The sequence below is a fragment of the Alligator mississippiensis genome, chromosome 5 (genome assembly GCF_030867095.1).
Source record: "Alligator mississippiensis isolate rAllMis1 chromosome 5, rAllMis1, whole genome shotgun sequence".
Classification (NCBI taxonomy): domain Eukaryota; kingdom Metazoa; phylum Chordata; order Crocodylia; family Alligatoridae; genus Alligator; species Alligator mississippiensis.
In genome coordinates this window covers 37406913-37432702 of record NC_081828.1, presented here as the reverse complement: position 1 = coordinate 37432702, position 25790 = coordinate 37406913, and the positions used below count along the sequence as shown (strand labels likewise).

At 42.9% G+C, this 25790-nt stretch overlaps 1 protein-coding gene across 1 annotated transcript in view; it reads right to left on the bottom strand.

The window, feature by feature from the left end:
- Positions 1 to 214: 214 nt before the first annotated feature.
- PALMD (palmdelphin) overlaps positions 215 to 25790 on the bottom strand; it is a 43575-nt gene continuing 17999 nt past the window's right edge. The window contains exons 3-8 of the mRNA XM_019479140.2: positions 24958 to 25088; positions 10879 to 10993; positions 8294 to 8327; positions 8077 to 8190; positions 6092 to 7189; positions 215 to 831 (exon numbers count right to left, since the gene is read on the bottom strand). Of these exons, the coding sequence (XP_019334685.1) occupies positions 788 to 831; positions 6092 to 7189; positions 8077 to 8190; positions 8294 to 8327; positions 10879 to 10993; positions 24958 to 25088 (1536 nt within the window). The 3' untranslated portion in view covers positions 215 to 787. The remainder of the gene's footprint in view (positions 832 to 6091; positions 7190 to 8076; positions 8191 to 8293; positions 8328 to 10878; positions 10994 to 24957; positions 25089 to 25790) is intronic.

Below are 25790 nucleotides of genomic sequence, written 5' to 3'. Positions count from 1 at the left end.
CCTTAGGACTGTGTCTCAAATGCATACCTGACTGCGTCCTGGGGTTAGGGAGCGTCACAAGATAATTAAAAAGATCTGTGGAAGATAGTATCAGATCTGTAACTATGAACTGAAATTCTTTTGTGTCAGATCCAGGGAAGGCAATGAAGCTATGTTGATTTTTTTTTTTTTTTAACCACTTGGAAATATGGTCTTTATTTACATTCCATCACACTTCTACTTTTAAGTAAGTACTTTATTTGCTTCAAACTTTCAGTAAAAATACAGCAAGCCAATTTTAAAAATTAAACAAACTGGGTTGTTACACATTCAAGTGTGTGTACATTGTGGGAAAATTAATTTGCACAAGAGGTGTTTTATTGTTCCGTACACCTGGCAACTATTGTTCCTTACTGTAGCTGAGCGTCTGTATGTATATCAGTCTGCCTGTATAAAGGTAAAACAGATTAGGTTTTACTTGAACAAATCTCCCACTGATTTTACTGCAAATTTTGCTTCAGTAGGACCTTGGAATTTGATTTGCACTGCTCTTAAATATGTATACATACAAATGGTAATCAGATACCTGACGGTGATATACCTCTTCCCTACCTTACCTTTTTCTTTTTGACTAGATGGTCTTTTAAGGTCAGCAGTTTTAGGAATAGGTACAAAAATGTGTACAATATAATTTTACATAAGCAAAAAAAGTGTTAAAGTCCAGAAAATGGGATAAAAGTGTTCTTCCTCTAAGCTTTATTCTTCTTTGAACCAAAACCTAATTCTAGGTCCATGACACTGTGGCTGTTTAAATCACCTTTTTCCCCAGCTTTGCCATCCTCATCCTTAAAGCTGTGGATAAAGAACAAAAACATCTAAGTGAATATTATGACTAGTGTTCTACTTTTAATTTTAAATTTCCTTGTTTAGAAAAAGAATGTACATACCTCCAGTGGTTAGAGCTGACAGTTAGGGTTATTTTAGTATTAGAGAGAGAAATCATTGGAAAGGATTAGTTTGGGTAATTTCACAGTAAAAAGGAAATATACAGAGAGAATAAATTCATTAGCACTATTAAAAATTAGTACAGCTCATTTTCTGAGCATATATATTAGAATTAATTTCATTAATGCACAGCAGATAGCATATGGTCAGGACCATAATGTCTAACAGATCAGAAGAAAGTGTGAATAAGCAAACTAACCTCTCTTTAGCTCCACTAAATGAGAGCTACCATTTCTTCCATTTCTACTATTTTTCTCTTTTGCATTCACACTCATAGAAGACTTGGGGTGCCTACAGATGTTTAGGCAGCCTGTCAGGGAGGAGCTCTAACTCATGGCACTTGTACACAAAGCACCATGAATTAGTGCCACTGAACCCAACAGGGACCCGAGCCTGCCTGCACCAGCTCTGGCCAGCAGCTGGGGACACTCCAGTAGGAGGCTGCTGAACCACCTCTCTCCCTAGCTCTGCCTTCCCACTGTGTGGGCCCGCCCAACTACCGCTGAGGTCTTGGGGTGGGGGGGGAAAGCTGGGCTGGGCCATGTGGAGGGGAGGGGCTCTGTTCCCTTCACCCCCTCCTCCCTCCTGCCTCCCCAGCTCCAGCTGTGGCAAAACTAAGCTGGCAGCTGTGTGCTGCCTCCATCAAGAGGCCTGGGTAGGGGGTGGGGGAAGGGAGACCCCCACCTCATAGGCTTCTTCCAGCTATCCCAGCTGAGGTATTGCGGGGAGCCAAGCCAGACCTGTGATCCCTTCCTCCACACACCTGCCCAAGCCTCTTGATGGTGGCAGCACTCAGCTGCCAGCTCTGCTTTGCTGTGGCCAGAGCTGGAGTGGAACAGAGCCCCCTTGCCTTGGAGTGAGTTAGGCCACGCCTACGAAACCCTAGCCAGTGTAGTTGGGGGAAGGGGGCCATGAGGCAGGGGGGCTTCGTTCTACCCCAAGCCCCCCATGCCCCAGCTGCTGTTACAGCAAAGCTGAGCCGGTAGTTGCAAGCTGGCAGGTATGAGCTGCTGCTGTCAAGAGGCTCGGGCGGGGGGATGGGGGAAGGGAGCACCCTTCCCGTTTGCAGGCTCTTCCCAGGTACCTCAGCTGGGCCAATGGGGAGCCTGGGCTGGGCCCATGAGATAAGGTGGTTCCATTCCCCTAACTCCTGCCCAAGCCTCTTGGTGGCTGCTAGCTCGGCTGTGCTGTGGCTAGAGCTGGAGTAGGGGAATGAGGGAGGGAGGAACAGAGCTCCCTTACTGTGCAGGCCCATGTCGGCTCCCCACAAGATCCCAGCAGGGGTACTTTCAACTCTGGTTGAAACCCCTTAGAGTAAAGAAGAGCACATGTCCCATGTGACAGCTAGCTGTCCCTAAACATGCTAATCTCTGCAGGATTTTGTTCTGGAAATTACCTTCCTTTCTTTCCGTTGGGAGTTTGCAAGGCCCAGTCTGGCTTGCTTTCCAGCTATCCATGCTCTCCTTCATTTCTAACAGAGCTCCAAGCTTCCATTCTTCTCCGTGCTACACAGAAACCAGGAGCATTTGGCCCAGATTTTCTGGTCTCAAATGCCAAACAAGAACTTGTGGACTGGTTTAATGATAAATAGAGAGACTATGTTCAGCCCTGGGGTAATCCTTGATTTCACTGGAGATATGGGGTGAGTCTGATGTGCTGATATTTAAAAGAATTACTGATTTATAAACTCTTTTCCTCCTCCCTTCTTAAGGAATAGCCTTTTGTAATGTATTGTTGTTTTAAATGCAAAGCTTTCCTGGTTTTGTTTCTTTTTCAGAACAAGTGCTATGACTACAAGGCTGTTTGGAAAAAAAATTAGTCATTTCCTGGCTTTTTTTCTATGGATCAGATTATGGCAAGGAGTGGTGACAAAAGGTTGGGGAAAGAGAAGGATATGGCTCTGTTCCAAGTTCCATTCAACACTTTAAAATTCTCTGCTTGGAGATTAGTTTTTAATGCTGGAGGTAAAATTTGGTTCCTTGGAATTCAGTGACAAAAATTCTGTTAACTGCCACAGGGCCAGAATTTCACTCGGTAATCTGTTTTCTCCTTTTTGTTGTGCCAGAGGGACAATGTTGCACAGAAATAAAACTGGTGGAGAATGGAGTAGGTTCTCAAATGGTGTTGCAAAATGTTTTCTCCACTTTGCCTGTTGTCTTTGTTATAGGAAGGGCTCCAATGAATAAACCGATACCTGTACAACAGTAGTTGAAAATGCCAAACCTGATGCACCCGGGCCTTGAACTGGCTCCCATGCAGTGCAGGTTCGGGACTGGCACTGGCTCCCTTACCATGCTGATATTGCTTCCAACCCCTGTACTGCACTGCAGCCTTGAACCAGGTCCTGTGCAGTGCAGGGGCTAGAATGAGCCCTCCATGCCCTGCCCATGTTCTTAGCCCTACACCACAACAGAGCCTTGAACAGGGCAGAAGCCAAAAATCAGCTGACTTTCAGTCTCGGGTCTAGGATCCCACCAAAGCTGATTTAAGACTGCAGTATGGTACTACAATCTATATTTAAGTTGCAGCATTTGCGACACAAGGGGTACATGTACACCTCCTGAGATTAGCCGTGCACCCCCTGGAAACTCCAGCTGCAAAACCGCAAGTGCTGGCAGAAGTGCTGTTACTGGTGAACAAGTTAAGAGGCTGTGACTTGGATGACTACACAGTCCGGTGGGTGGCAAATTGGCTGGAGGGTTGCACCCAGAGAGTCGTGGTGGATGGGTCGGTTTCGACCTGGAAGGGTGTGGGCAGTGGGGTCCCGCAGGGCTCGGTCCTGGGACTGATACTCTTTAATGTCTTCATCAGCGACTTGGACGAGGGAGTGAAATGTACTCTGTCCAAGTTTGCAGATGACACAAAGCTATGGGGAGAAGTGGACACGCCGGAGGGCAGGGAACAGCTGCAAGCAGACCTGGACAGGTTGGACAAGTGGGCAGATAACAACAGAATGCAGTTCAACAAGGAGAAATGCAAAGTGCTGCACCTAGGGAGGAAAAATGTCCAGCACACCTACAGCCTAGGGAATGACCTGCTGGCTGGCACGGAAGTGGAAAGGGATCTTGGAGTCCTAGTGGACTCTAAGATGAACATGAGTCGGCAGTGTGACGAAGCCATCAGAAAAGCCAATGGCACTTTATCGTGCATCAGCAGATGCATGACGAATAGATCCAAGGAGGTGATACTTCCCCTCTATCGGGCGCTGGTCAGACCGCAGTTGGAGTACTGTGTGCAATTCTGGGTGCCGCACTTCAAGGGGGATGCAGATAACCTGGAGAGGGTCCAGAGAAGGGCCACTCGTATGGTTAAAGGCCTGCAGACCAAGCCCTACGAGGAGAGACTAGAGAACCTGGACCTTTTCAGCCTTCGCAAGAGAAAGTTGAGAGGCGACCTTGTGGCTGCCTATAAGTTCATCACGGGGGCACAGAAGGGAATTGGTGAGTGTTTATTCACCAAGGCGCCCCCAGGGGTTACAAGAAATAATGGCCACAAGCTAGCAGAGAGCAGATTTAGATTGGACATTAGGAAGAACTTCTTCACAGTTCGAGTGGCCAAGGTCTGGAACGGGTTCCCAAGGGAGGTGGTGCTCTCCCCTACCCTGGGGGTCTTCAAGAGGAGGTTAGATAAGCATCTAGCTGGGGTCATCTAGACCCAGCACTCTTTCCTGCCTATGCAGGGGGTCGGACTCGATCTATTGAGGTCCCTTCTGACCCTAATATCTATGAATCTAAGTGCACTTCCAGTTTCGCCACTGGTGATTTCATGCTTGGTGATAGGCCTCTGGGGGACTGCCTCTTCTTCCCCCCCTTCCAGATGGAGATCTGGTGTCCCCCCCAGACTTGGGAGGCACCAGTTACCCATGAGTTGCAGCAAGCATTAATGAGCAACTGCTCAAAAAACTGCCTTATGATTCCATGAAAACTTACTAAGTCACATTAGTGCTTACTACAATCTAAATATAACATGTGCTAAGTGTAATGTATAAGAAGGTCCCAACAGTGTATTTAGGTAGAGCTCACTATTGTATTTCTCCTGCCACCAAAACTCCCTGGGAAATTTATAGGCAATGTTGGAGAAGAGGAAGGGGAGTTAGAATAGGATGCAGGAGTAGGGCCCCTTGACGATATCCAAGTGAGTTAGGATATCTTTCCTCCCCTTTTAAAACTGTAATAACTGTTACTGGCTGATTTAAAATATACTGCTCTTGTTCTTTTAGATGATTTTTTTACCAATAACTAAAATGCAGTATCAGTATATTTAAAAAATAACCTGTTACTTTGCTAGAAGACTTGGTAATTAAGGATTTTTAAAGACATTTTATTATAAAAGTTTATACTATGAAACTGTATGATTTTTGTATATTAACAGATTAGAAAAAAAGTAAAGTATTTTAATGGAGAGACTAGACAGACAGACAGACTGATTGATTGTTAGCATACAGACAGGTAAGTGGTTTAGTTGTAAATGTAATTTAAACATTATAAAAATACTGAAGTAAATCAAGCTAACAAATGTATTAAAATTTGCATAAACATTGTCAAAGGCAAGACTTGATTTAAGGAGAATATAAAGTTACCCGTTGAACAGCCTTGCTAGTTTAAGGTGCAAGTTGGATTATACTAGAAGTAGTTAGAACATAGATAGGTACAGGTAAGTTCCAGAAGAGAGGTACACAGTATTAAGAAGCAATGCCCTTAGCCACACAGAAGCAAGCTGCACTTATTGTTCTCATGTAGTCAATGCCAGAAATGGAATTAAATTGATGTTTCAAGGGAAAACTAAAAAGTTGCAAGGTTGCTTTACTTTTTTTTTAATCTTTAGAGATCATGAAGATAAAATTTATTTCCAAAAACTTGTTCTCAAAATGTTGATCTGGTAAATAGTGCATTGCTGAAGGTGAAAGAAAAGCATCTGACAGTACTAAAAATACCAGTTGGCATTTATTAACTAATAGAAGGGGGAAAAATACTGTAAACTCTGTATTAGTCCATTTGTCAGTCCAAGATTGGGAAAGTGGAAAAGGATTGTTAGTAGGTGAAAAGCATAACACAGGCAGTCTCCTACATGAGTGAACAGCAGTAACAGGACTTTCCTTTTTTGTTACCTGTTAATGAGGGATCTTCAGTACCATCTCCAGATGTCTGGCCCTGAGGATGGGCATGATGCATAGGGGAGTTTAAGCATTCCTCTTGCTCTTGTAGTGAGAGAGAATTTTTGTGGGGTAATTTGCTTAGATTTCCATGTAGGCTGCCGTCTGGGATTCTCTTTTGAGCATCTGCTTGTTGCTGTTTAACTGGTTGATAAACTTGACTATAAGGACCGACAGGATGATAGGATGGATTCTCAGATTTGCTGCTGTTGTCTTCGTCATCATCATCACCAATTATGACTAATTCTGCTCGAATAATTCCATCATATTCTGACAAGTTTTTATTTGCTTCTGCTTCATCATCTACATGCTGATAACCCATGAAAACCATTGTTACAGGTTCTGTATCATCCACGTAACATGGCACAGCTTGAACAATGCTATATCGAACATCTTTATCATCTTCCTGAGGTGCAGGTGATGTTTCGTGGGTGTGCTCAGAGTTCATAAGCACTGTCTCACAGCGGCGATCTCTTGTATACTGACAGGATTCTAAATGTAGTTGTAGAGCTTCTTTCTCTCTGTCCTGCGTTACCCTGCTTTTTGGACTAATGTGTGACTTTTCCTCCATTTGCAGGGGCCCTGGTGATAAAGACTTTGGCAATGGTGCCTTTGGAAGATCAAAACTGTTTTCTCCACTTTGCCTATTGCCTTTGTTATAGATGGATTCATTCAGGTGATTGCCAAGTCCATTCATTTCTTTTTTAAGTGTATCTTCCCTATTTGGCCTGCAAACTAATCTATCTGTCTGGGGAGTTGTTGGCCTGCAGAACTGGTTTGCATACACAGGCTCATGATACTCTGTAGGGGATTTAGAATTTTTTTCAGTCGCTTTCCTTAAAAGGTCCTCCACCTCAACAGGTGCAAGTTCATCCATGCCATTGTGTGTTACGCTGCCATTGGAACACATTGCATAGACAGACTTCCTCCCATCATCGTAGACTTTTACTCCTGTCTCCTTGAAGTCATCAGATGGAAGAGGAATTGTAGACAAGACAGTATTCTCCCCAGTCTTCATATCTCTTTCAACTTTAATTTCCATGGCAAATAATGCTGTTTGGAAAAAAAAAAGTACTTAACAACTAATAACATTGCACCTGCAATGAATATTAAGACTTTATTTTTATGGTAAATTGTTTGAATAAAGTGTCAGATATTTTAAGGTTACTTTTTAGCAGAGATGGGCTTGTACTGTACAAGTTCTTACTTTGAGACTGAAGCCCCAGAGGCACACAGCCAGCTCTTGGCTTTTGGTTCAGTATAATGAAAATGATTAACTGCATAATTCAAATACTGTACATCCTTTTTGTTTATAAATTCCCAGTTCATCACCTGATCTCTCCCTCACAGTTTGAAGATAAGAAACAACATTTTGTTTAGGGCCCATTTCTGATAGGAAAGCAGCCATTTGAGCCAAAGTTTCCTTGAAACGACAGCAAGTGAGAGAGCCAGGCTTGAACTTGGTCCATTGAAGAAGACTCCCTCAAGGGGCTAAGCAATAAGAGATAATAGAAATTGAGTGAGCTGAGCACCATTCACAATCATATCGTTGGTCTTAATGACATTGGAGTTGGAATTTTGTGGAGAAAAGGTGGTAAAAGTTGGGTAGCTCAGCTGGTCTAAATTCTCACTAAAACTGTAAGAATGGGGGATGGGAAACCCAGGCAGGGGTGTTGAGATTAAATCAGGTCTAGGAAGTAAGTGCTGGAAGCAAGTGTGGGAAAGTTTAAGGTCTCACTCTTGCAGTACACTAGTGTCACATCCTTGATTTTGGTGGAGTTCCTGAAAAGGTACACCTGTGTACATGAAGGAAACTTAGCCTGTTTTAACTATTTGTCTTTTCTCTAAATTGTTAATCTTCCTCCCCCCACTCCCATTTTTAAGAGGCTTCTGCATTATTTCACATCTCAGCTCTTTTTGGAGTTAGTACAGAACTGTACCTCTTCTGTTTTCTTCATCATCCTCTGTTCCAGTATGTCCTATCCTTTTCAGCACAGAAGGTCTGAAGGACTTTGGCAGGTCAGGTATGTTGGCGTATATGTAGTCTGCTTGTTCTGTGAACATGGAGATGGCACAACAAATGTTACTATATTTTCACTGGTAGCATACAACAAGTGTTAATATTTGATATTGATAAAAGGCATTGGTTGAACGTACCTTCATGAACACTTGCTTTTTCTGCCTTCACAGACTAAGAAAAAACAGACCAAAAAAAAGCAGGGGGAGGGAGAAATGAGATTACTATGATTTTCAGACCTTAACTAGAGATGCATTTTTTTTTTTTAAACTTGAACACATTTGTTTCAACTTTGTACATAGCTCATCTTAACGTGAAAGGGACCAGGGAATGATAAAACATCTTTCACCAGCAGTTTCCTTGGGGAATCTGGCTCCACCATTGGCTTATTCCTCTCTGACATTCGGTCTGTTTTAAAGTCGGGCTCGACTAGTTGAGACATTGCTTCTCCTTTCTTGCTTTCTCCTTGCACTGACAAGCAGACCATAGATTTGTACATGTAGGTCAGGGCTGTCTAACTGGTGGCCTATGGACTGCACTCAGCCTGTGAGACATAATGTGATCCTGCCCAGTTGCCACTTGCCCTTCCCCTCCTCCTTTCCCCTCCCCCACTATTGATTCTGCTGCTACAGCAGCTGGACAGGGAAGCATGGTAGGTGGAGGCCTGGTGAGCTCACTGTGCACATGGCACCACAGTTGGGAGTGGGGAGGGGTTCATTGCTGTGAGGTTGTGGGGGGGACTTGAGCTGACTGTGTGGCATTGGCAACCTGCACTGGCCATGTGCTGAGGATCCTGGGGGCTCTGTGCAACGTATAGCCCCTGCAACATGCGACATGTGCAGGTCAAGGGCCTGGGGTCTGAGACCCATGACCAATCCGGTGTGTAGCCCTCCGCTACACAGAAGTGGAACAGCCCTGATTTAGGTTATTGGGGACAGGGGTTTTCCTAGTGGATCACTTCATGGGGAATTGCTTCCATCCTTAGACTGACAAAGCTAAAGGATAGCCAAGGCTGTTAGCAGTTCCCACTGAGTGTGTCTACACATGCAATTACTGCAAAGCAATAAATTCTGGAGCAGTTTGATGCAACGTAAACTACTCCCAGGTGCAGCACCTAAATGTGTGTCTGGAACAGCAGCAATTTGAGTGGCTTGGGCTGGCAAGGGGTATGCGGGGGGTCAGCCCTGGGATCTGTGGGTGGCATTGGGCAGTGGAGGGGATGGCTGGGGTACAAGGGTGCTGAAAGTATGGAGATGTGTAGCTAGGCTGCAGGCAGGAATCTGGGCCCTGGCTGGCTGGGTTGAGCAGGTGCAATTTACATCCATGGTCAGTGTCTACACATGCGTTTTTAATTCCAGTAAATCACACCAGTATAAGAGTACAATTCCTGATGGTACTATCCTATGCTGGTGTAAATTAGTTTTCTGTGGCCTACCACCATTACACATGTAGATGGTGATGTTTTGCTTCGCAGCTAATTAATCTATTCTTCAGTAAAGCACATGTGTAGATGTGGCAACTGACACCAATAGGGCTTTGTGTCCTGTCACTTATGTGCCATTTGCTCCTATAATTGGACCCCAGGCTTGTTGACCTTTAGTGGCTACTCCTGAGTCTCTATTTACTTTGTAGGATAAGTGTGTGTGCATGTGTTCCTTTTTAAAATGGGAGGTAAGAGGATTTCTTGAATGCTGTTGGTAGTGTTGGAGTGATGTTTTAGTTGTGATAGTCCAGGTAACATGCAAAAGGCAAGGATTTTTTTTTTTTAATATCACCCACAAAATCCTTGTTCTTACATGCTGTTGCCATTAGTTCCCCATCTGAGAAAATGTTTAATGGTACTGAGATTTTTTGCTGCAAGTACTTTTTAAGGATGTGAAATAGCCACATATCTTTTACTGGTGTGACCACCTCTCAAGGCTTAAAAGGGTCAGTCTCCACACTTTTTTTTTTAAAGAATCTTTTGCCTTTTATGCTGAGACTACTTACAAAGCAGGCGGGCTACATCCAGACAAGCATGGCTGTTTGTTTCCCTGGGGACAAATAGCAGTGGCACACTGTGCTGCTGCTGCTTGTCCCCAGGGAACACCCATTCCATATGCACTCTGGTGTGTGGCAGGTTAATCCAGGTGGGGTGGGGGAGGTTGGCGTCAGAAACTGCTGGCCCAGAGGTCTTACTTGCAGTGCTGGGGGCTGTGGGGAGCTGCAGCTGTGACGCTCCTACAGCTGGGAGCCTGGTTGGTAGCTGGGACATGCTCCAGCAGATCGCTACATGTGCCACCATACTTTTTTTTTGGTGTGAGGTTTTTTTTTTGACCCTGGGAGATCCCAGGGTCAAAAAACCCCTCTGTGCTGCAAAGTAGCAGGACAGGGAATGCCTGCATATGTGGTGCTGCAGACGGGTCTGTGGCACCTCACACTGCATGTCCACGCTTGTCTAGACATGGCCTTAGAGGCAACAGTAGGCCTAGTTTTTATGATTATCTTTGGGAATTTTTTCCATTGAATTATGGCATGAAACCACCAGCCTCTTTCCATATAGGTCACTTAGCTGTAAGATGACGTGATCTTTTGATTTCCCTTGATTTGTTAGATTCAAACAAGTGAACTTCTTAAAGGTGAAATCTCATTACTAGTCCCAGGATTACTTTAGCTTTTGTTTTATTTATTATGACACATACAGTCTAGTAAGGAATCTGGTTTCTGAGATGATTTTAGGACTAACCTTTATTATGTCTTCAGCTGTTCTCTCAACTGACTTAAGTTTCTTTAAAATTGCTGCTTCATTAGCTGAGATCTTCATTTCTTCTTTTTCCAGAGCTTCAATTTCTTTTTCAAGTCTACAAGCAAAATAAATTTGATTTTCTAGTAAAAGAATATAGCTTGAAAAATACAATTACATATAGAGTCCAATCCCCATGGAGATATTGATGTCCCTGATTCCTTTCAAGCCGAAACATGTTCTATGCTTATTGTAAATCAACTGTCTTCAATGGACTTGCTCTTCCCTTACCATGCTGTGAAATCAGAATAATGCTCCTTGTATTTGCAGCAAAATGTGCAAGTGTGTAGTGTTTGTCACTAATATCTTAAGAGAAAATTGGCTATAGCAGATTAGTATACACTGGTAGAGTTTACTTTTTTAGAAGGACTTGGCGGGGGTGGGGAGACATTTTAGAAAAGTTGTTTCAAGGTGAAGAAATCACTTTTTCATGCATTACTACAACTAAGGTGGTGTATACCTTCATGTAATAGTTCTGCATGGTATTTTGCTAGTTTATAGATAATTGGGCGAATGTGTGTTCACACTTTCCTTTTGTTCTGACGCAGTGTTTTCCCATGGTCTAGATGATCATGATCAATGAAGTTGGTAAATTATACAGTCACTTGTGACTATTATAATTTAAGGGCCAGATTGTGCTATTGATAGACACAATGGGCACATCTAGACAAGTGCTCACGTGAGTTTCCCTGGAGACAAATAGCGGCACATATTTGTGCCATTGCTGCTTGTCCCTGGGGAACACCTTTGGCATGTGGCAAATTGCCACAGGTGGGGTAAGGAAAGCTGGGACGAGCACCTGGACTGGCCCCAGCAGCCTTACTTGGGGTTCTGGGGGCCTTCCAGGGCTCCAGCAGCAGTGATCTGGGTGAACAAAGCCTGGCTGATAGCCCGAGTGTGACTCGGGCTGGTCAGGCTCTGGTTTTGGGTGGTGCACACTGCTGCTGTGTGCGCTGCCCTGCTTTTTTGACACCAAGAGATCCTGGTGCCAAAAAAAAAAAAAAATCACCGTGCTGCAAATTTAGCAGTACAGCAAATGCCTGCATGCGTGGTGCATGCAGTTTGCGGCACTGCAGATGGGTCTGTAGTGCTGCAAACCACACTTGCACGCTCATGGGGGTGCACCCACTGAGTGTTTTATTTTATACCCTATCTGATTCTGGGTGGCCTAACTGCAGAAAGAGGCTACTCTGCGGGTGGTCGTGGTGATTTCCAAACAAAGGAGGAAGGTGCAGGGAGTTGGCACCCTTGAAAACAGAATTGCATTCATTCCTGCTAGCTGGCCCGTGGTGGAACTGAGATTAGGAGGTCCTATGCCAAGTTTTAAAATGCACCTACAAGTAACTGGTTCACATAGGATTTAAATAAACACAAAGTGACAAGATTATTTTTCTTCAGTACAGTTATTTCCTATTGGAAAATAATTATTGCTGCAACTAAAAACCACAATAGTGATGCTAATAGTGTTTTATTTTGTACTAGAGTCCAGGATTTCTTATGGTCATTTTATTTTATTAGACTAATTGTATAATTCGGATAGAATTAGACAAGCTTTTTATATGCAAGACATTCTTCATCAGGTACTAGCATTCAGTGGTTCCCAGCAAGGTGGGAGCACAGATTACCCAACCATTTAACTGAGTAGTTGCCAGAAACAGTTACCCATGTACAAACGCTCCTTGGTACTTTGGGACTCAAAACTTTGCCTCCTTCTTTTACATTTGTTTGGGGTTGTGAACAGCTGATACCCAGTTATTGTAGTTTCTGCAGATGCAAACTATAACATCGCTCCTTTTAGATGTTGATACATGTATGTGCATGCACAAGTTTGGAAGTCTACATTTTGAAGGCTGAGATTTCAAGATTTACCTTCTGTAATATGGATGATACAGTGAATGAGCCACACAGATGTTATTGAGGTGTTTTACTGTTGAAAATAAAGATGAAACAAATGTGCCATACCTAAAACACCACTGGTACAAATACGGATCTCCAGTTATACCCACGGTAACTTTAGTATGTTAGTCAATTTTAAGTATACGGACTTTGTCCTAAGGAGGTATATTGCAGCTCTGTTTAAAAACAAAAAACCTCCTCCTTGATGCATGTCCTTTAGCATTATGGCTCAGTATTAGTGTGCTCTCTGAAGGAAGTGCTGGATCTGCATCTCCGAAACTATCAGTTTCAGAAGAACAGTAGTAATACCAGACATGCTGATTCAGTTCAATAAGGCCAGGCAGCTTGGAAGGATGAAGAATATTCACAGTATTTTTTTTACATGAATTGAAGCTGTGAAGAATGATCAATGTTGGCTCTTGCTGGCCAGTTTGCAAGAAAATCTTGGTAGTATAGATGAACAGAACATATGACAACAGAGTATTAGCAACATTTGCTTTCTGAACTTTCCTGCCACTTGGGTGAGGCTTCCTGCAATGAGAATTTTTTGGCATCCATTCATTAAAGGAAGATGTTTTGGGTCACATGTAGAAGTTTTTTGGTAAGAAGATTACTTACCCTAACCCTAAATACTACTTTGTTTTGCAAGAAGTACACACCCTAAATTCCATAAATACCTAATATAATTAATTTGACTATTTTATTATAAGATAGTGTTTCAGGAACTGCTCTCTCTCCAGATTTTAATACTAGGAACCAGAAATAGATTGCTTGCAAATGGTGTTGGTTGGCTGTTTCCTTTTAAAGCTTTTATCATTATTGGAAACACAGATTGAAAATCCAGCAAGGATTGCTCATTTTGTCCTATGCGTTTCTTGTCACTAATTTGTGTGAATTCTTAGTGTATGTTACTGTATATTAGAGCTGGTCCAAAATTTTCAACAACTTCCATTTTGTCAAAACTGAAACATTATTTGCACGTAAATATATCAGCAACTATTTTCATTGGGAAGGATTTTCAGGTCCAGGATGGAATATCTGATGATAGATATAGACATTAGGGCTGTGCGAAGCTTTGGGTGCTGATTCAATTTGGAGGAGATTCTGCCCAATTCGGTGGCTGAATCTCCAAATCTGAATCGAATCAGGGGACCAATAAAAAGGTGCAAATCTATTTGAAGCTTTCTGAAACTTTGGAAAAGAATTGGAGAGGTTCAATGATTTGGGCAGTCCCCACCTGCTTCAGCAGGGAGCTGGACTTTGGATTCGGAGTTGGTAAGTAGGGGCTGGGGGAGGGGGGGCTGGAGGAGGGGGGAGAGGACCATGGGGGGACCCCTGCCAGGCCCCATCCCCTGCCTGCTCCCCCAGCCCCCCCCATGGGTGCCCCGCCTGCCTCAGCTCCCAGCACTTAAAAAAAAAAAAGCCCCTTCTAACTGGGTGCTGCTGGGCAGGGGGTGGCGATACCCACTGCTCCCACTGCCCAAACTGCATGGGGGGCTCTGCCACAGCCCCCCCCCCAGCTGCCACGCCCACCCCAGCGCTGGCACTTTAAGGAAAAAAACCCGAAAACAACCCTGGGACTCGCTGCTCTTGCAGTGGCTTCAGGACTTCAGGGGGCTCATGCAGATCCCCTAACAAGGTGTGGTGGGGGGGTAGCGGGGATCACCCCTTGCCGGACAGGAACTGGTGAGTTTGGGGTTTTGGGGATTTTTAATCCTTAAAGGGCTGGAGCTGGGGTGGGCGGGGCAGCCATTGGCGGGAGTGACGGGGGTCAGGGGGCTCGTGAAGAACTCCCCATGCAGTTTGAGCAGTGGGGGGCAGTGGGGATCTCTCCCCTCTTTTTTTTTTTTTCTTCAAAGTGCCAGAAGCTGGGGCAGGCGCTGCAGCCATTTCTGGGCTGGGAGCACGGGCGGGGGATGGGCCTGGGAGATTCGGAGAATCAGCAACAGCCGAATCAATTCAGGACAGTAATTCAAATCATTGAATCAAATCACAGTCCCCCCATTCAGCTGAATCCAAAGTGAATACTAGTCGCTTTGCACAGGCCTAATAGACATACCCACTAATTTGAGGCAGTCACCAGGGATGAGGAGAAATTCTGATTTGAACATCTGTTCTGCCCAGTTCACGGCAGCTTGAATGCGGTTTTCAACATCCCAAGTTAGTGCCCTAACCACTAACTGTTATACATCAGTCTTTCCAGTTTGAGATTGTTCTATTTTTTAATTAAAAAGGGAAGATAAATGAACCAGACCAAGAAAGTGATCCTATAGTTCAGTACAATGAGCACTAACCCAGGATGTGGGTGACCCAGATCCAGGTATTTACTTTGAATCCAAGGCAGCAGGGGCTTAAATCTGGGTGTCGGGGACTCTCATCAAGCATGTACTGCATGGCCAAGCACTTGGGATATCAGACCTGCCCCTGATCCCTGGCAATGCAACTGCCTCAGTTTTCTGCTATGGGATTGGCTGCTGAAAATGCCACTCACTCTTTTTAGCACACTTGCAGCTTCAGGCTGCAGGCATACTTTCACACAGCCTCAGTCTGTTTTGGCAAGCCTCATGTTCACTGTCCTGTCTGGTTCTCTTGGCCCCTGGCTCAGTTTCTACTTTTCCTGACCCTGATCTCAGATCTCCCCTGAAACTCGGTACTGGCTGTCTGAGCCCTGGTTTTTGATCTGGGCTCGTGTCTTGGGCTACATCTCTCAAATATCCCCTCTCAGCTTCCCTGGAACTTAGTCCTTGCATTTTTCCGCCCCTTCAGCCCAGACCCCAACCTAACATTTGGGTAATCTGTGCTCCCACCTTGCTGATCTAGCCTTTCCTAGTAGCCTACTGCAGGCGTGGCCGCCTATATTCCAGCCGAACCCTCATGCTGGGTGAGCCCCTTGACTTGCCTGGCTGCTGGGCATCTTTTCCCCCCTTTTAAAAAAGAAAAAATCATGGAAGGACTCATTTTCATTCCAGTGTAGAACACAGATTTAAGCCCCCAAATGTTTTCCACAAACTACAGTGGGTTCTTCCAACCTGCATCAGAAAATGATGATGATAGGTCTGCAGCAACACCAGTTTATGTCATAGGTGCCTTCCCACTGACCCAGATAGGATTCAGATCAAGCTTTAAACCAATGAAATAAAGAATAATGGTCTAAATAGATCAAGTACTGTACTACCAGCTCACTAAGGGATATAACTGATTTGATAGCCTAAACCTAGCTGCCCATCAAATGTATCTTGTAAAACTCAGGATTAGTACTGGAAGTCATTCTTACTTTTAAAGTAGTAGGAGAGAGAGATTGAGAGCTAGTTTGTAGAGGAACATTACTCATCTGTGTGTGAAGTCTAACCCTGCTACACTTTACATGTATTATACAATTAATGGGTTAATTGCACAAAAAATTTTGACCAGCCACAAGTGCAAAGCAATTATCACATGATAAAAATGACTATCCAGTCATAGTTGGTTGGCTATAAAAAGAGCCAATCAACTATAAAGTAGTACTTGAAAATGTGTAACAACTCTATAGCTGGTTTCTATCCAGCTTTAATTTGAATGTGTAGCAGGGCCCTAGTTGGTCTGTGGTTCTACTTAAACAAGTAGCTTTGTAACCCTGTGGCATTAGGATGCTATGTGGACTTTTTAAAGTAGTGAAGAGCTACCTTTTATTACTGAATGCCCAAATAGAATCACATTTCTTAAAATTAATATACAGAGAAAGTGTCATCTCAGGCTGAATAGGGAAAGATACATTATTACAGAAAGAAACATGCCAAGAAACTGGCCTTTTGTTCATGCACACTGCCAGGATGCTTTAGGACCCTGATAAAAGTCTTTAGTCCTGATGTTAAAACAATAAGAAGGCGAAGGGAGGGAGATTCTTGCCTGTCTGTAACAGGGGAGGCCAATACAGTGTTCATAACAGACACATGTGGTAGTTTTCTGTGCCGATTTAGAAAACCATAATGTTGTGTAGTATATCTTTTTAAAGATGTATGTGAGTGTGACTTGATATTGATGAATCCTTGTATTAAAATATAATTTAGGGGATAAGCTTATTGGACTAAAAAAATAATCTTTTAATATGAGTTTATTTTGTAATCTGGACTTAAAAGTTATTGGTGAAAGGGTGGGAAGTTGGTGAATATGGTAAGCAAGAGAAAAATTCAGTAGTTTTATCTTAAGCCAGAAAAACTCATTGTTTCATTTTACAAACATGCACATCCATATCTTAAAGCTATGCAGAGCTGATTCAATGCCCATTGAAATCAATAGAAAGGTTTCCTTAGATTTCTGTGGGTAATGGATTTAGATTTAAAGGAACTGCTTTGTCATTTGTACATGTATAAAATGTCTACTTTCCAAGATTCATGTACACTTACACACAGAAATTTGTAGGGATGCCTTACTTTGAATGTACTAGATATGTCTTCCTATTTTTTCATATGCAGGGTTACCTGAAAATTAGGGGGGGGGGGGGGGGTATACTATTTCTTATTCTGGTTTTTCATTCAATTTTAGAATTTTGTACTGGGTATTTAAGTTTCTGCATACTTACATTTTTGAAACTACATTTGTTTAGGAGAAGCGTGACAGCTATAGGGCACTTACCCTTGAGAGAATTATCCTTGGAGACTTTCACTACTTTGCACTGGTTTCAGGAGCATTGAAGCTAGGCATATCTATCAATGTTAAAATGTCAAGTGGCTATTTGTCTGTCTGCCCTTGAATAATACGTATTGTTTGAGAGAGAGAACGGGAAATTATCAGGAGTAACCTGGAAACTGGACCTCCAATACAATCAATGACAGAGTCAAGAAAGTGTACAGTATACAGCTGATTGTTGCTGTCCTTTTGGGGAGGGGGAGGGTGGAGAAAAGAGAAAGAGCAAGGACTGAAGAATAAAAGGAACATGGGTGCTTCTCTGAAAGGAGCCAGATTGAGAGGAAATGTCAGTCTAGTGAGCCCTTGCCCATTTCGTGATGAGCCAAACATTCTGGGAGCTGCAGCCTCCATATCTAGCCTTAGCTTTTCTTTGCATGTTATATTTCAAAGTGGCTGCATGGTGCCTAGCAACATTATATTGCTTGCTAATTTTTCTAATTAACTAATTCCATCAAGAAGGCATGCTATTTGCAGCCATACTGTAAAACTAAATGACAAATATGACTACAGGACTGCAGCCAGTTAGTACCCTCAGTTGTGAACTGGCTTTGTGCCTTGTAATTTCTAACATGCAAGCACAGTATTATGGGATAGATGCTATGAATGCTATTCCTGTCTGCAGCCAGTGCTGAACTGATTGTCTACAGTTTTAGTTCAGGCTACTGTTAATTGTTTGCCTTTGATACAAAGAACGGAACTTTCTCACTTATCTAAAACAAAACTCCTTGTTGTGTACTTGGTTGATTAAAAGCCACAGATTAACCCTATAAGGGATCCAAGAAAGAAATACTTCAAAGCAGAGACTCTGTAGCAGAGTGGGATGGTAACATCCATGGAGTCAGTATAACCCTGCTTCCATTTGCAAACTACTAAAGCACCTCCAGTAATGGCAGACAGAGTAATTTTAGCTGGATAATGAAGAACAGCATGGATAGGGAGCATCATCAAGAGCAGTTCATTCTGTGTTTGAAAAAATAGTTTCTGTACTCCCTTCCCAATGCTTTTCTGTATGTATGAGTGTGGGACCATAGCACATCTCCTCTGGCCTGATTTTTTTGCTGCTTTCAGTATTGGGTAGACTCTAGTTCCTTAGGCTATGGGTGTCACAGCTCTAGCTCATGGACCAGATCTGACCTATAAAGACCCATCATTTGGCCCCTGGTATTACACCTGGATCTGGAGTTGACCCACATGCTGAACTCTGGCCTTCCTGGAACCTGTGCTGCACACAGTGTTGATCCAGGAGACATACCACATTCAGTGTTTACCCTGGCCAGTCTGGACCCATGCTGGATGCAGCAGCCCCCACTCCCTCAGCTGCTCTGCGATGGGTACTATATATAGCATAGGTACTGGACCAGCCAGAGTGGGAGTGTCATGTGACGTGCATCATGGACTGGCCCTGCATAAGTCCTATATGCGGCATGGTCCCCAGCTGGCTGGAGTAAATGTTGGGTCCAGCATGTGCAGTGGTAATAGGAGGCTCTGTTGGCCATGCACTGTTCATTCATGCCCCAGACCCTGCACCATTTATGCAGCTTGTGCGGCCAGATGAATTTGACACCCATGCCTTGGGCTCTTATATGTGGACAGCTATATGAGGTGTAGCTTGCTTAGTGGAGGGACAGGGTTTTTTTTCACTTTGGAATATCCACACAGACTCAACCATAACTTGACTCTAAAAGCAGGGACTTTCACACAGATATAGTAGTGCTGTGGTTTATTCTGCATAGATTTTTTTCCTCCCTGACTTTGATCAAAATTAATTAAAGCTGTTAAATGGCAGTAGAATTTGATAATCACACGCTCTCAACAGCTAACACTATCTTAGTGTATTCTTGTACTTTCTGCAGAATTATTCAATTCAGTTTCAGTCCTGCTTGTGGTCTTGGGATGTCTTTGGGGATGAAATTATATTATATTGGACCTTGGCCTGGCTAATTCTGACAGTGATGGAAATGGTGATGGCTTCTTCAGATTGCTATTTCTTTTAAGATCCAGGTCATTGTCTTGCGTTTTTTTTGGTAGATTTTCATGCTGGACAAAAGCACTGATTTCTTTTTTCTGTGCTTTTTCTTTTGCAAAATGCAGCACAATCAAAAAAAATATTAAGTGTTATTTCTAACATTCATTTTGTAAAGTAGCAGTGCATCATAACTGGATCACTTTTAGGAGGAAGGACAATGACTTCATTTCATTTCCCCTTGCGATTTGCCTTTTGCATTTCATCAGGGTCTTGCTGCACTTTTTAATTAAAGCTGGGATATTTGGAACATGCTTCAAGAAAGGAAACAAATATTATTAATGTTATTAATAATAAGTATGTATTAATGAAATACTGTAGATCAGCATTTGGCAACCCTTTCAGGTTGCAAGCAGGAATGAATCGGATCACCTCAGAGACAGGTTGGTGGGTAGTGGGACCCAATTGCAGCTGCCACTTCTCTAAATGGTAGCACAGGGAGGGCGCTACCAAAGCCCCACATCCATGTGTTGGATCAAATGGCTCTATGGGGTGGATCTGGCCCATGGGCCATAGGATGCCAACCCCTGCTCTAGATTACAGTGCAGAAGGTTAACTGCTCTACAACATCAACAATAGTTCTGTGTTTGATCATGCATGAAAAGCAAAATGAAATAATTTTACGTCAGAAGAGAATCATATAAAGATGTGGACATTTACAACCAAAATTTCCTCCTGAGTTTACCTAAGCCTTTATTTTTTTGTACTGTAAGTGATTGTGGGTTCAATTGAAGTCATTTTGTAATTTTAAGTAGTTTCTTGGCAGAAACAACTGTGTGTTAGAAACCCAAATTATGCTAGTTATGCCTGTATGTAATTGAGGGCTCAACACTGTTTTTACCATTGCTCACATCCGCAATATACAGGCCTACACGACAACTAGCTTTTAAAAATCTGGCTTCTGAAAAGGCTCTGTGGGAAAGGGTTCCCAGATGGACTTCCAGTGAAGAATGAATGAAAGGAAATACATTCTCAAACTAAAACTCTAATAAGAATGCAGTTAGTGTGTTGTAGCCATGATGGTCCAGGACTTGTGAGAGGCACGGATTTTTTTGGGTGGTATCATTTATTGGACCAACTATATAGTTGAGATTAGATTTAGACAAGTGGTTGAATGCAAGACATTCTTCTTCAGGTGGTGCAACTAAATTTGACTACAAACATGCAAAACTATGTTGTAGTTTCATAAAATTATCCTAACTGCTAATAGGAGAGATGGCCTTAAAATGAAGGCTTGGATCAGTTAGGATTAGGTTAAGGTTTAGATTCTAGGATGAACGGACTGTAATTCGTGGATTTGATGGCACTGATGAAATGATCTAATTTCCTTTCCACGTAGTGGAAAACTTGCATGATCCTGTATCCAAATTTCATGACCATTCCATATTTTCTGGTATATCAGATGCACCCTCCACCCCCCGAGAGATCTAAAATTGAGGTGGATTTTAAACATCAAAGCTGTATAACAAAATGTTTGTTGTTTCCACAATTTTATCCTTTCTGGAGGCTGTATCCTACATGCAGGTGCATCTTGTATGCTGGAAAACAATAGTGGTTTGGGATGATTTAGCTATATCTCAACCGGAGCTGTAAAAGAGGTTTTAGGTAAGATTTAGAAAAGCACCTCGTCACTGGATATTTAAGATGATTAGGTATCCAAGATAGGTGGTTAGTGAGATTTTTTTTCAAAAGTGTCCAACTCCCATTAATTTTCATGGAAGCTATGTGGCTAGGTCTCTAGCAGGTTTTTTGAAAATCCTACCTCCTTTTGAAGCTCCTAAATACCTCTAAATATTTAGCGCTAAGTGCCTACCTCACTTTTGAAAATGGGACTTAGGTTTCTAGGTTACTTAAATGATTTTGAAGCATTTTTTCCAGGTTGATTTGTGGAAATACCCTGGAACCAGCATTAGGGGTATAGTCCTTTCCAATTTTAATCTGCTTCCCTAAAATTCAATGACATTTTTAGATAAGGAGATTCATTAGGGATCTATATCAAGTTACAATATACTGGTTTTCTAGTAAGAAGAGTGATTAAATCCCATTTATATACAAATAAAAAAGTTATGTATGGTACAAAAGATAAAGCGATGCTTTGTGCATGCAACTTCCCTCTATGATGAAATAGGAATACAAGTGCTAACTTTTGAATTATGATAGAATTAAGGGACAATGGACAGAGTATAAAACTTGCAACTTAAGTATGGACTTTGGAATGAGGAACATGAAAATATGATCATACATGTGATTCTAATGGGACAACCTTATTTGAAACTGGATTAAATCATTATTAAGAATGTTAAATGTCCTTTTCCCTCCCATCTTCCAGATGAGAAGGTTCAGGCTATAAGGCTTTAAACTTTGCTGCAACCCCAAAGTTAATATTGTAGGAGATTTTTAATGCTAATTCTAAGTCCTCCCTGCTGTTAGAGGAAAGGGGACAAGGGGACTTGTCTCACAGCAGTAGTGACAACCAGCCAGTTTGTATGACTCTGGCATGGAGGGCACTTGAGGCACTTTGATCAGGTGACACATCACATTTGGATTCCAGAGTTACAGTACACCTTTTTCAGCTGTTTGTCTCCAAAGTACTTAATTTGCCAAGAGTTCAATAACTCTTGTTTGGACCTTATTACTTAAAACTGAAATAGTACAGATGGCTGTAACATCCAGGAGAAAGCAGGGGAGGGCAGGAGGGAAATCTCAAGCTGATTCTTTAGCTTTAAAATAGCATCTAAAATGCTGGCAATAGAGGTATTTAAAAGCACAAAGGGTTATTAGACAATCAAGTAGATGGCGTTTGAAAATTTTCCCTGGGATTATCAGAAAAGCATTGAGATTCCTATAGGCCTTAGTAGAAAAACAAGTTGCAGCAAGCTGTGTGTCATCTACTTGGCCCCTGAATCAATTCTCCCCTATACAGTTCTTTTTTCTGATGATCAGGTTGCCAGTAGAACTTGCTTCGATTGCACATTTTACTGGGTCTTTGTAATTACAACCTGCTGGATTGGTTCAGTGTGCACTGTCTACATCCTGCCACCAATACAAAGCACTTCACTGACGTGCGCAAATAGAGATGCTGCCTGAGAACAGTGTTTCAAGGAAAGATTTGATGTAATTATGGGACACAAACTGGCACTGTGCTGCTGCCTGTCAGTAGACAGAATTATCACTTGTGGCAGGGTAAAGTGGGTGGGAGATAGCCAGAGGAAATAATAGTGATGACAACTTAGGCAAAGGAGTATATGGGGAAGGAAAGTGGAAGGAAAAGACTGTGCTAAAGGTGCTTTTAAATTGAAAATTGGAACAGGGGGAAATTCCAGTTTCACCCTTAGGATCTCAGCAACAAGGAAACTCTGTGGTTTCCAGGAAGTAAGAGCTCCTCAGCTTCCCTGTACTCATCAGTTGGCAAATGTTGGCTTTCCCAGGCATGGGAGAAGAGCTATAATATAGGAACAGTACTCCAAACATTCAGGGAAGAGTGTATGAAGCTCTGCACATAGCCTGCCTATGTCCTTAGACCAACACGGCTTACAACCAAAAACCCAACACCTGAATGCAACTCACAAACTCTGAAGAGAAAGTTTGTGCTATGTAGGGGTGCTACATATGAATTTGCTTTACTGGCTTTAAAAATAGTTACTTGTAGTGGAAAGTCAAACTGAGATCTGTAGAATGGTTTATAAGATGAGGTAGTGAAAGGGTAAGGGAAAGGCCCTACTATCAAAGGGTTCTGAGGATTAAATTTAGGATGCAGATAATAGTATGGGGTTCTGAGTGAGAACTTTACAAGAGATAATCATGGGCAAGATTAATTACATTACTAAGTACAGTAATGTGCTGTGGGATATACTGCAAGGAGTCAAGTTGGATAGTCTATAAGTTAGTGAAAGTTAAATATTTCTTGGTTATCTTAATTTGAAAGGGACTTTAGGAAGGCCTTCAACACTGTCTCTCACCCCATTCTCATAAAAAAAAATTAGGCGACTATGGCGTTGATGCCTACACAGTCAGATGGGTCGCAAATTGGCTGGAGGTCTGCACCCAGAGAGTGGTGGTGGATGCGTCATTTTTGACCTGGAGGGATGTGGGCAGTGGGGTTCCCCAGAACTCGGTCATCAGGCCCACACTGTTCAACATCTTCATCAGCGACTTGGACAAGGGGGTGAAAAGCACCTTGTCAAAGTTCGTGGATGACACTAAGATGTGGGGAGAGGTGGGCATGCTGGAAGGGAGGGATAGGCTATAGCTAGACCTGGACAGGTTACAAGGATGGGCGGATGAGAATAGAATGGGTTTCAATACTCATACATGCGAGGTACTACACCTGGGGAGGAAGAACCAGCAGCATACCTACAGGCTGGGGAACTCTTTTCTTATCAGCACAGAGGCAGAAAAGGAACTTGGAGTCATTATTGATTCCAAGATGAACATGGGCCACCAGCGTGAGGACACAGTAAGGGCCAACTGCACCTTGCCGTGCATCCACAGATGCATCATGAGCAGGTCCAAGGAGGTGATCTTCCCCCTCTATGTGACACTGGTCAGGCCACAGTTGGAGTACTGCATCCAGTTCTGGGTACCGCACTTTAGGAGGGATGTGGACAGCATCAAGAGGGTCCAGAGGAGGGCCACTCGCATGATCAGGGGACAGCAGGGCAGGCCCTACGAGGAGAGGCTTAGGGACCTGAAGCTGTTCAGCCTTCACAAGAGAAGGCTGAGAGGGGATCTGGTGGCTGTCTGTAAACTTACCAAGGGGCACCAGCGGGGAATGAGAGAGACCCTGTTCCCCCGAGCACTACCAGGAGTAACTAGGAATAACAGACATAAGTTGACTGAGAGTAGATTCAGGCTGGACATCAGGAAGCACTACTTCACAGTCAGGGCAGCTAGGATCTGGAACCAACTTCCAAGGGAAGTGGTGCTGGCTCCTACCCTGGGGGTCTTCAAAAGGAGGCTAGATAATCACCTAGCCGGGGTCGTTTGACCCCAGCATTCTTTCCTGCCATGGCAGGGGGTCGGACTTGATGATCTGGTCAGGTCCCTTCCAACTCTGTCAACTTTGAAACTATGAAAGTGAACAATATCTGACCTACTGAAATAGTCATTCAACAGGTAACATTTCTGAGGAAAACCCACTAGCTTTTATCTGTAGCCTACAGCGTGGATGGTTAATTTTGAGCTGGAAAAAATGAAATGCTCTGAAGGTACATGTCATGCTGCAGAAATAGTAATTTCCCAATTTATATTTTGTATTTTTGTTCTAATAGTTCTTTTTGTCACCCAGGGATTTAATGAACTGCAAATTGTGGACTTAAAGTCATGCTTCATTTCACCTGCAGCAGAGGAGGGGAAGGTGTCTCTACCCTTTCTTGATGAGTTTAAGAATTAATACCACTTCAGTGAATGCAGAGGGGCATAGGAATCCCCACTCTTACCTGAAGATGTTTTGTTCCAGCTCATTGGTCCGTTCTTGGTCCTTTAGATTCTGCTTTTGTATTTCTTCTTGTTCTTTTGGAGTGAGAGCACTTAGTCCATCCAAGAGCCATTTCTCTCGCAGGGCCTTTTTCTAATCGCAAGAAAGACAAAGACAAACATATTCTAAATGTTAGGCTAATTGGTCTCTGCTGTCTTAGACGGTAAGTTTCAGGGGCAGGGAATATGTATTTCTACATCTTTGTACAGGGCTTAGCACAGAGACATCTGTGCATCTGGAGTCTCCCATTAGTGAATTGTTCAATGAATAATTAACTGAACAAATGTTGTGATGAACTTAAAAGAAAGTCATTAATGACTGCAGATTATTTGCATTATCTATCATTCAGTCTTTGCATATAGGCTGAATTTACAGGTGAGAAGAATATCTTGTTCCTTAAGGCTGGTAGTTATTTCTAAAAAGACCCAGCATTTGGTTTTTGTTTACTTAATGCTGCATTAAAGCATAAGTTCTGTAGGCTGATGTTTAAACCCCTGGTTCCTGGAGTCAAATGATTACATGAAGGGCTCAATTTTTATTTAAAAATAAAGATTCCTGCCATCATAACTATAAAGATGATGATAATGATACTTGATGCAGTGATGTTAACCTCCATCTGAAGACAGCCTGAAACAATAACTGAGGCCTGCAAATTGTTTATGTGGAAAGGGAGAGATGGTCAGGACCAGGTCTGCAAAGACAGAGGAGATGGCTTGATTCAAGGCATGCCTAGAACCACAGATTCCCTCCTGGTCCTTTTTTCTCTGTCACTTTTTTCCCTACTGGGTATACAAA